Source organism: Hakea prostrata, chromosome 2 (genome assembly GCF_041222555.1).
Source record: "Hakea prostrata isolate BN-2017 chromosome 2, UWA_Hpros_2, whole genome shotgun sequence".
Classification (NCBI taxonomy): Eukaryota; Viridiplantae; Streptophyta; class Magnoliopsida; order Proteales; family Proteaceae; genus Hakea; species Hakea prostrata.
This window is the reverse complement of record NC_142601.1, coordinates 47,746,670-47,758,408: the sequence shown is the minus strand read 5'-3', so window position 1 is coordinate 47,758,408 and position 11,739 is coordinate 47,746,670. Positions and strand designations below refer to the sequence as shown.

At 37.9% G+C, this 11,739-nt stretch overlaps 1 protein-coding gene across 1 annotated transcript; it reads left to right on the top strand.

Moving 5' to 3' along the window:
• The first annotated feature begins 258 nt into the window (after positions 1-258).
• LOC149024558 (putative amino acid permease 7) lies at positions 259-9,544 on the top strand. Its single transcript, XM_089144790.1, has 7 exons — positions 259-610; positions 1,195-1,431; positions 4,645-4,738; positions 6,931-7,145; positions 7,808-7,941; positions 8,063-8,290; positions 8,525-9,544. Exons 1-7 carry the CDS (start codon positions 517-519, stop codon positions 8,924-8,926), a joined length of 1,404 nt encoding a protein of 467 aa, XP_089000916.1. The 5' UTR covers positions 259-516; the 3' UTR covers positions 8,927-9,544.
• The last annotated feature ends 2,195 nt before the right edge of the window (positions 9,545-11,739 follow it).

Genomic DNA, 11,739 nt, shown 5'->3' with positions numbered 1-11,739 from the left:
AATGGATTGCGTTCACCCAAAAAAAAATATTCTTAATGTGTGGGTAATAAATAATTTTTTTAAGTAGGAGAAAGTAATATTTGGCCCAGTGAAAAAGTTTCCAGACTTTCACCCTTACTTTAGTGGATCACCTGAGTTAAAAAACTCAATCAATCAATTTATTTAATCTCTTGCTGCTACTCTGGATCGAATTTGAAATCAAAACTGGAGGACACCCTCGTCCAGAAGTTAGAAAGTGGAAAACTTGAAAAAAAAAACTATGGGACTTGTTAAAAATTGACAAACCCAGAAAAGAAAGAGTAATTCACACTATGAACACTCAACTGGAATTGGTTGATCAGAAAATGCAGTACCAACTACCAACAGGTCAATGGGTCAATTACCAGACACTCTTTTTAGTGTTAGAAGTGATCCAACCCCCGCTTGTGTCTGGTTTTCTTCCCTCCTCTTTTATTACTTCTCTCGTTCTTCTCTTCTTGATTCCTTTACACGCTCAAATCCTTGAAGGAGGCAGCCATGGGCAAAGAAGAAGACGAAAGACAGATTCCACTGCTCACAGATCTTCCGTCACAATTACTACCACCATCGGATGAGCACTTCAAGAGAACTGGTTAGTCACTTGTTCATTGTTCCCTTTTCTTCTGTCTGACTGTAAACTATGCATCAACTCAAAGACAAGAAATTTAAGATTTCTTCTATAATGAACCTCAGTTTTGGCTGTTTGGGATGTTATGTTCTCTTCCCTACTTCAAGACCCATTTGATATTCTACCTAGGCTTGCATTCTCACTTTTACAAATCATTTGTGGTTACTGTACGCTGGAATTTCTTGCTTGTTAATGAATTACTTTAAGCGCGCGTTAAACATTTCAATCTCAAAGTAATGCACTTTTCAATATGATTTGACCTCATTAATACTTTGTTTTGGGAAACCCCTCAGTGGAACGGAACCACCCAACACCCATTTCTTGTTAATCTACCTTGCTTCTGGATTTCATTCCTTGTAACCTGTGCCTTTGATTGAATTGACATTAAGCATTAAGATAAGAGGTTAGAATTTATTATTTTTCATTATGCTGGTTAAAATTTAAGCAAATTGATGTTCTTGAGCTTAAATTGATGTTCTTGACTCGTGTGAACTGTGAAATTATATTCTGATCATCATCATTCATCTGTGATTGGAAAAAAAAAAAAGGGACCACATGGACTGCAACAGCGCACGTGATTACAGGGGTGATAGGCTCAGGAGTACTATCACTGGCATGGAGCACTGCACAGTTGGGGTGGATTGGAGGTCCTCTGGCTTTGGTGGTCTCTGCAGCAATTACCTTGGTCTCATCCTTTCTTCTCTGTGATTGCTATAGATCTCCTGAACCTGAAACTGGGCTCATCAAGCATCGTTCTTACATGGAAGCTGTGAAGTTTATTCTAGGTGGGTATATCAATCCCCATTTCCATTAGAGTGCCATTTCTGTTTTGTTAAATCTTTTCCAATTCAGTCTTCTTCTGTTTATTGGCTTTGTGCTCTCTCCACAAGTCAGAAAAAGGCAACCAAAGTGCACTGAGGGGATCAAAGAATCAAACCAATATTAATCCTTATCAACTCAGTATTGGTTTTTAGATTTTAGAAATTATTAAGAGATGTAGCTACCAATCTGTTTGGACCTAAACCAGAAAAACCAATAAAATTGATAAACTCAACTATTTCTCAATAATATAAGAGACAATTGAAAGAAAAGTGATAACAGATTAGGACTGTAGCTATAATCTCAGTTTTATTTTTTTTAGTTGGTCCAGTTCATCTGACTTATTATGTACCAAATAAACCACACAAAGGAAGGAACAATTCAACTGTTTAACATACAGGCCTGCATGGATGGACAATGATATGTCTTGGCTGCTCATTATGGATGGCTTGTCCTGCCCATGGATCAATCACATGTCAAATTGGTGTCTTATCTCAACCCTAAAATGATGTAAACCCGAACCTAGGCCTAGGGGTAATCTGGGAATTTCCCTAGATTTTAGGGTTGCCCAGGAACTCCAGCAATAGGGATGGGTGTTTCAGGGGTCTTAGGGTCTTCTAGAGCTTCAGATAACCCTGCTGTAACTGAAAATCAGATCCAAATTTGGCTGTAATTTGAATTCCAAATTTGAAATTCAAACTTAGTCAAAATTAGGATTAGGGTAGGTTTCGGCTGGGGTGGGGATTGGGTCTGTCATTGCTGGTTTGTAATTCAGAGAAAGGGTTTAATGATTTAGAGGTTTTAAGAAGGTCTGAATGTTCTAGCTTAGGGTTTCAGAAGTTCTTAGAAATCTGCAGAATTTCTTCTTAAGGAAGAAGATGAAGTGCAGGTTTTCTCAGTTAGGGAATCTAGGCTGTTTTGGGGAAAATAACCTAGGGCTAGGTACGATCCTAAGGAAGGGAAAAGGGGCTGGGAAGGTGGGCCTAACAGGGGGAGGGACTGCTGCTATCATAGGAAGAAGGGAAAAAGGGGGGGGGGGGGAAGGGGCTACTGTTGCTAGGGGGGGGCATACGGGCTGGCTGAAATAACAGGGGAATGGTGGGGGCGGGGGGGTATTGGCAATGAGGTTGGGATGGGATTTGATGGAGGGATGGGGCTGTAATTACTTGGAGGGAAGACTGTAGCTAGGTTGCTGCTGAAGCTTGAAGGAGAAGAAGAACTTAAAAATTGCAAAAAACAGTGGCATAATTCAGCCGCAGGCCTTCCACCTTGGGATACCCAGGACATCTCTCAAGTCTTTCTTCAACTCAAAATTTCATTCACCAAAACAAAAATTACATTGGACTAATGGCTATTTATAGCCTTTATAAAGAGACTCTAACTTGGGTTTGGATTCCCTAAGTGATAAGGATCCCAACTCTTGACCAAAACACTCAAAATGGAATCAAACTTACCACAAGACCTCAACCCTAGATTTGGAAAAACACATGCTTAATTAAACTGTAGGTGACTTCAAAGGCATATGCTAATTAAGATAACTTAGGACTCAAACAAACAACTCCCAATCAAAATGAGCTCTTAAAAGACAAGAACCCTTTTGGATAAGGAATCTTATTTTATCCCCAATTAACTAACTTATAATGGACGTGGACTCTTCATAACTCAAAAGGTATTAATCCAATAAAAAAAAGAAATTAGATCCATAACCCTTGGGTCAAGGGATTCAAAACTAGACCCACATTGAGCCCTAAATGGGCTTGAAAATGACCAAAATGCCCTTGGGGATCTGGCCAGCTTTAGATTGGCTTCTTGGGGTCTGAGTTTTGGGCCCAATTATAGGGGCCCAATCCTGGTTATATCACAAACTCTCAACTAGATTTTATGGTTAGATACTTTCACATGAAAAATCAGGTTAGAATATAAGATATTGAGTTCATAGAGGATGATCTTGATTCACTTATCTATGGGCCTCAGCAGAGCTGCAATTGATAGAAATGTTACACCTTTAGGCTAGTTAATGAACTTAGGGGCCAGTACTTTGTTCATGTAAACAAGAAGAGGTCTTTTCTACTTTGTGTTGAAGTAGAACTATATTATTTAGACAACAAAATTTCTCCTTTCTTATTAAGAGAATTTATTGTTCAATTAGGAATAAAAATAAAATTTTAAAAGGATTTATATGAGACTATATACCTTTAATATCATGCATGTGGGTAAATAATTTTTAACTCATCTTTGGACTCTAGAGAAATTCTCTAATTCAATATTAGCTTTTGTGGTTTAGTCATGTCCAACAGTTGGATGCTACATTGAGGTGGACATCCACTTGGACTGGCAGCTGCTGATTCACTGTCTTTTGGATGCTTCTGTGGTTCCTCCAGTTTAGGTGTCTACTATCATTTGTGATGTTGGCTGATGTTGTTTAGTTCTGCTGTTTACTCTTTTTCTTTTCCACATTCTAGAGCTGACAATGTCTATGCCAATGCTGTTACCAAATTGGCTCTTACTTACCATCACAGAGGTCCTTGAAAGCTTCTTTCCCCTGAAGATCATCTTAACATTGTATCTACTTTTTGTTGAGGCTTAATAAAAATTTGTCCCTTTTTTGCTGCATGTGCACATTTTTTTTTTTTTTCTGGGTTGGGGGTGGGGTCTTGGGGCTTTTTCTGTACCCAAAAAGTGGAAGGGGGCTAGAGAGGCACAATTTCAAGAATCGGTCATATTAGCTGATTCGGATTGGAATCAACCATGACTGGTCCTGATTTTGGCTAATGAAATGGCCGATTCGGATGGTTTAGATTACCAGATCACTGAGTTTTCAGATCTGAGGGCCAACTATAAGGTCTTTGGGACCAAAATCTGGCAGTTTTCAAATCCATTCTGGATTGAAATCCTCAGGGACCAATTTGACATAATTCTGATTCTAGTACTGCTGGTTAAAATATAACTAAGTGGGTATTTTCAATGTTCAATTTTGGCCGTTCAATCTTTTAGCAAATATAGTAATTTGTTCATGATCTTTAGGTTCACCTGAGGGGTCATTGTTTATTTTCTTTTCTTCTTATTTTGCTAGGTAGGGATTATACTTTATTTGTCTTAATTATATATATGAGCAATTAGAAGAACAACAGAAATGTTTTTGATATAGTTGCAAAAATGACTGGTGGATGATGGTACAGGAGAAAAGAGCTTATGGGTGTGTGGGTTCTTTCAACAAACAGGCTTGTATGGGGGTGCACTTGCCTATACAATTACGTCCGCCATTAGCATGAGGTATTGTTAATGTCTCTTCTTCTCGCTTTTTCGCCTCAATATTTCAACAGTAGTCACACTCATCCTGAGTTGCATAATTGAACTATTCATCATCAACAACTTATTTAGGATGAGATTGTGGTCAGACCCTTAGAGTCTTAGAAAGGTTGGTCATAATAAATTTTGGATGAGAGCAGATGGGTAGTTTGAGGATTTCATCCAATACGGGTGTAAGTATTACTGCATTCTCCCTACCAAAAAAAGTATTAAAACTTTCTGCACAGTGAATGAATGAGTCACAAACCAAGATGTCACATCATCTCTGCACCACTGACCATAAAAAACTACTGCCTTTTCTTTATATGGATTTCTTATGGGTGGAAACACTAGTTTAAGTATCCACAAGATAATGATTTTTGGATTTTAGATACAGCTGCCATTTTTTAAGGAATATTTCAAATAAGAATGTCCAATACTAGAGATGCCTACATCGATATGGATGTGAGAATGTGAGATGTGATAAGACCACCCACTAGTGTAGTTGGTGGTTACTAGAGTGTTTCATTGCCATATCCAGTTATGATTGAAAACTGAAAAGGATTTTGAAGGATTCTTGAGCATTAATTCTCCCAAGGACGGCTCAAGTTTAGAGGATTCAAATATTCACCTGAGTCTTGTAACCTTTTGCTGAATTTCTTTGGTTTCATGTTTATTCACCTGTCACTGAAAAAATATCATAAAATCAATGAAATTTAACTCTTGTAGCAAGTTTTGCAGGTCTATTGAATCAAAAACTCCAGAAAGTTCAAAATTCTTCAAAGATTCTCGCTGAAGTGTAGAAGTCAATCTTATATCTGGGTTCAATATATTTGAACCTTGCACATGAGTTATCAAAATAAAGTTATGACTTCTTGTAGTTTATGAGATTGATCATCTTTTCTTTTGGTAATAATTTTAGCACGGAGACCAACAAGAGCAAGGAGAAAGAAGATAGTATTTGATAAAAAGGAAAGAAACAAAGAAGAGAGAAAGTGGGGAACCCTAGAGCTCATGGTCCACATACTCACAACTAAACAAGTTGTCAGTTACAATCAAGAACTTTACACAATTAGAGAAAACCATTTACGCATACTATTTATCACTTCCCCTAAAGTTGGATCATATATATGTCTTCCATGCCTAACTTGGGAAAACCATTAAGAAACACGGAACAAAATGACATCTGAATGAACATGTCAAGTTGATTTTCTGAGTCAGAAAAGGTAGAATTTAGTTCTTTATAATAATATCCCTCAAGTAGGGAATGATTCTATTTTTGAATGTGCCATATTTTAGTTATAGAAAGTACATTTTATCTCATTGGAATAAAATCTTAGGTAGTTTTGGATTTCAAATCTTTTACTATTTTAGGAATGGTTCTTGGCAATTTCCTGGAGTTTCTAGTTGCTTACCATGTTTCTTTAAAAGTTTTTACTTTTAGTTGCTGAACTTTTTGTGTCTAGGTAAAGCTTTAGCAAAACTATAAATAGGTCTTTTTATTTAGAACAAGAGACTTTGGAGACCTTGAAATCTGTGGCTTAGTCAGTTATGGGGTAAAATCCAAGTTCAACAGCTGAGATAGCTGTTGGTGAGAGACCTAGGATGATATATCCATCGCCCTACCCCCCCCTTCTTCTTTTGTATCCCCTTCTTTTCCTTTCATGCTTTTCTTTCATATGCAAACCAGGCAAAATAAAAGTCTCAGCTATATTCAGTTTCTTCATCCTTATTATTGATCCTGGCTGCAATCAACCCCCCATTCTGCATTAGTGATCCTTAGGTGCTGCAATGTTGCAACTTTGGATATTATTCTGCAATCAATTATTGAATCATCTCTGTTTTGACATGCAGTTTCACTCAGCTTTCATCTTTCTTCTTATCTTTTTCCCCCTTTTATTTTTTCCCGGGGGGGGGGGTGGAGGGTTGGCTTACAACAGAACCACGAAACAGAAAAACATTGGAAATGTTTTTTCAGTGTGTTACCAAATGTGACCTTAGGTTATCTAAAATAGTTGATATATTTGTGAAGTTACCAGAATGTCTCTTAACCATGAGACAATATACTCATAGTATATTAATGGTCTAGAGAAAAAACCTAAGTGATTATCATTCTCATTGGCTTCTACTGATTCTAATTTGTCTTAATTTTTTCCACCTTTATTTGGTTTCTGCAGAGCTATTCAGAGATCAAATTGTTTCCATAAAGAAGGACATGAGGCTCCATGTGCATATGGAGATAACTTTTACATCCTATTGTTTGGAGCTATTCAGATTGTCTGCTCTCAGATACCTGATTTTCAAAAGATGGAATGGCTGTCCATTCTTGCAGCTATCATGTCCTTCTCCTACTCTTCCATTGGATTTGCACTTGGCTTTGCCAAAGTAATAGGTGTGTTATTTTTTTTTTTTTTTTTTTTTTGGGGGGGATCGAGTTCTTACTTTGTTCACCTTGGTCACTCGTATGGATGTGTGAGAAAATGTGATTGGAATTATGGTGGACCATAGTTTTCTTTTTTCCAAATAAGGTTGATCTACAGATTAACATAGGAACTGAAGTCTTCTATTGTTTTGGGTCCATCAATTGATTTGAAAGTCATATCAGAATCTTCTACATACACATTTGAATTTACCTGAAATTTTGTGTGTGCATGTGTGTCCATATGTGTCTGTTTTGTCTGTGTGTTCATTCATTTGTGTGATTGCTTTTTTTCTTCCATGGGTTCAGGAGGGGCCTGGGAGGTAGGGAGTATCCACCAACAATAGGATAGAAGCTTTATTTGTAGTATTTAACACTGTTTATGATTATTGTTCATGTGAGCAGTAACTCACATATAGTGCCAAATATCGTAATGTTGTTCTTCTCTCTTTTATTATAAATGAGTTGCTTGGTGATCTCATAGATCAGTCAAGCATTAAAACCTAAATGTTCTGTCAAGAAAAACTCCACACCTGCTGTATGGTGCTACTATCACCATGACTGTCCTTTTTCATAATTATAACACTGTTCCCACTAATGGTTTTTAATTCAGTTTCTGTCCTTTTCACTTATAGGAGATCGACAGATTAAGGGGAGCATCTCTGGAGTTCATGCAGATACAGTTGCTCAAAAAGTATGGAACATCTCTGAAGCACTTGGTGATATATTTTTTGCATACTCATACTCTGTAATCCTCATTGAGATCCAGGTTAGTCTTTGCTTCTTTTTGAGAAGATGTATGAGGTTTAACTAATTAGTTGAGACATTTCATTTATAAATTTTGTAAATAAAGAATCTGACAATGAATCAAAAAAATTGTGAGTTTCAAGGACACAGTAAAGTCTCCCCCACCTGAAAACCAGACAATGAAGAAAGCATCAACATATGCGATCCTGATTACCACCTTCTTCTATCTCTGCTGTGGCTGTTTTGGATATGCAGCCTTTGGGGACCAGACGCCTGGGAATCTCCTAACAGGTTTTGGATTCTATGAGCCATATTGGCTAATTGACTTCGCTAATGCTTGCATAGTTCTTCATCTAGTGGGAGGATATCAGGTAATCTCTCTTTCCATGGTAGCATAAGGTGTGACTCTACTTACAGCCACTATTTAAAAAATAATGCTGTAACTTCAAGTCAGAAGACGCACGGCTTCAACTGTAATACTGTAGCAAGAGTTAAAATAGTTCATAGGTATCCTAAAGTTTGCTTTCTATTAACTGCACTTTTAAAGTTGGATTAACTCTAATTATCAACTGATACAAATGCTTTGTTTGGTTCTCTTTGCACAGGTATACAGTCAGCCCGTGTTTGCAGTTGTTGAAAACTGGTTCACAGTGAAGTTCCCCAACAACTGGTTTGTGAATTATTTTTACACAATCAAAGTCCCATTGCTGCCCTCTTTCAGGTTTAATCTTCTCAGGTTGTGCTTTAGGACCTGTTATGTTCTATCAGCAACAGGTCTTGCGATTTTCTTCCCTTATTTCAATGAGATTTTGGGAATACTGGGTTCCATGAACTTTTGGCCTTTGACCATATATTTTCCTGTGGAGATGTATTTTATCCAACGGAAGATCGAGCCTTGGACAAGAAGTTGGATAGTTCTTCAATGTTTCAGCATTTTCTGCCTACTTGTATCCCTGGTGGCTTTGATTGGGTCAATTGAAGAACTTGTAAGTGCCAAATTAAGCTAGTAAACTACCTCCAGTTGTTATCATGCAATAAAGCTAGGTTGGCTTTCCATAGGTCCTGCTTGATAGATTTAGGATTTTTACAAGCTACCCCTCATCTCTGTTTCTTTTTGCCTTTCCTATCTGGTTGTAAATAGAGGGCAGGGAAGAAAAATAGAAAGAATCAGTCATTGGAAGAAAATAGAAAACTTTTGTAATCTTGATTGTGCAACTGTCTTAAACTGTTACTAAATCCATTTATAAATCGTTTCAAATGAATTCTTTATTTTCCTTGTAAACCAAAGCATTTTGCTTTGATTTGATTTCACTTCCCTTTGTTTTATTTCTCTTGCAACCAGTTGGAGCTTCTAGGGGATTAGAAGGGAAGTTATGTTTAGTTATTCCCTTTTACCCAAATGTTAGTCCTATCTCCACCTCTTAAAAGCATGGACTTCCATTCATGGCCAAGGATGTCCCGCAATCCTTCTTGATGTGGAAATGTCTCCTTCCACTCCCGGTTTTGTCTTTCAGTGGTAACGAGTGGAGTGCATTAGTCATGGATTCAAATCCGTTACATCGGGGGCTTATCTTTGTGTTTTAATTTTCAAATGTTGATTGGCTTTGGACTACTGGATGCAGATTCATATGCTTTCCACCAGGAGAGTTGGATTATAAGGTGAACATAGGTTCTTATTCTAGAGAACAAACTATTCCTTGCAATCTACATGAAATTTGTGAAAGCTTTAATACGAAAGGCACAGAACTGATCTAATTTGGTATTTTTCTCGACGAACTTGCCATCAACCTAAGCCTCACCTGAAATTGTCACAGAACCATGCAACAACATTACAAAAGTTTCAAAGGTCTCATCAGGTTCATAGGCAAAGGGGAGTGAACCAACTCAAATCTATTTCTAACTAGACTACATGATTGCTAGCTCTCCAAAACTGATAATATCTAGCAGGGGACTATAAGCAAACTAGGGGAGGAGGTATGCACAGGCCATGAAGCACGAGTTAGGATCACCTATCTCCAGGGGCAGTAGGGGCACAATCCAACACTACACAGTGGCTGGAGGCCTTGTCTCTGAGATCATGGATCCTAGGTTGTATGTGGTGTGAGATTTTCCTAAGATCCAAGAAGAGTGATAAGACCATACAATGCTTAGTGAATCCTTATTGAGGAACAACAAATAAACCCAATATACCCAAATGCATTTGCCTTTAAGCAGGAAAAGAAAAAAATTTTGGTAAAATGGAGTTTTATCAAGGCGGAAAACCCGTGGTACGAGAGGCAAGAAACTCTACAAGCCAAGGAGTGGAAGTAGGATATACAATGGTGCTCGCCAATGACTGGGCCATCCTAGCTAGGTGATCGAGCAGGAACAAAGTTAAACAAAAACACCATGCTCTTGAGGGTCTTGTCCACTATGGGCCTTCTTGTTGAGCACCATTCAATTCTTCTTGCATTAACAAGTGGGCCTGGTGATTTAGTGATGGGCTTCCAGATTGTGTTGCTTCCCAAAATTCGTGGTGGCAACCTCAATGGGGGCTCAGTTCCTCCTTTTGAAAATATAATAATTCCTCGCAAAAGCCACACTTGAATTCTTCTTGAATCATTTAGGGGCTCTAAGAAGCATGGAAAGTTATTTCGCCGAAATATCGGCGAAATTCGCCAATTTCGCCCCCTGGCGAAACGATACAGGGGGCGAAACGATATTTGACTTATATCACCGGAAAATCGTCGATTATCCGGTGAATTGCAAGAGAATGGCCGGAGAAGAAGGAGAACTTCGTCACACACTAGATTACTGAGGAAAAACCACCTATTTACAATAAATAACAGACCAATCTCCTCATACCTCTCTTTTCTCTTCTCATCCTCCGTTGGGCCTCTAACAAAATCAGATTAGATTTGAAAAAACAAAAACAAAAGATGGATTTTTCAGCAGCTCTTCTTTCTATGTACCATTTCAAGCTCTTCCACCTGATCATAGGAAGTAGCAGCCTTAGCATCCGGAGCTAGGGAGTTGGAAGAACCTGTCTCACACTCCATTTCAAGCTCTTTCACCCGCCGGAGAGGTTAGGGACGGACGAACTAAAGAAGAGTGGGAGAGAGAGAGAGAGAGAGAGAGAGAGAGAGAGAGAGAGAGAGAGAGAGAGAGAGTTAGAAAGAGTGAAAGACACGGCTTTTACTTTTGTAAAATATCATACATTATATTTGTTAACTTTTTCAACTTTACAGACTTACATGGGTATTTGCACCGAAACTGTAAGTCTGAAATTTGCAAAGATGTAAAGTTGGTATTTGATAAAGCATTAAATAAAGAGCATTAAATGAAGAGAGATGAAGTTATTGCGATTGGCGAAATATCGCCGAAATCTATATTTCGCCCTTTCGCTGGGTTCGCTGCCAAGCGAACCCGTCGAAACGAACGAATGTTCGTTCCATGCTAAGAAGTATCCAATCATCTAGCTTGCTTGGGTGGAGGGTAACTCAATGGGCTATCAATGGTCCTGTATGTGTTTTATACCATTGAGAAAGTGGTTCTACAGGAATTCTTTTCTTGGAGATTTGACTTCCTTTTTCAACATGCCAAATCAGATTTTCGTTCCGTTTTTTTCATCAACTTTTTTATCTTTTCGGCATTTCTAATCCCAAACAATCCTCCTTGTTTAAAAACCAAACTAAAGCTTAGCTACTATCATACTATTATATAAAAGCATGTACTTCTCTTTCGCCACAAATATTTTCTTTGACTATTGTATCCCTCATTTTTATTCAAATGTCATATTTTGTTCTTTATTTCCTTACAAATTGTTGGTATCCTTTGTAAT

Excerpts from the sequence above, each read along its gene's own strand:
- LOC149024558 (XM_089144790.1), top strand. The coding sequence starts at position 517 with ATGGGCAAAGAAGAAGACGAAAGACAGATTCCACTGCTCACAGATCTT. Across the intron at positions 1,432-4,644 it reads AGCTGTGAAGTTTATTCTAG|GAGAAAAGAGCTTATGGGTG; the intron begins GTGGGTATATCA and ends ATGATGGTACAG. Across the intron at positions 4,739-6,930 it reads ACGTCCGCCATTAGCATGAG|AGCTATTCAGAGATCAAATT; the intron begins GTATTGTTAATG and ends TGGTTTCTGCAG.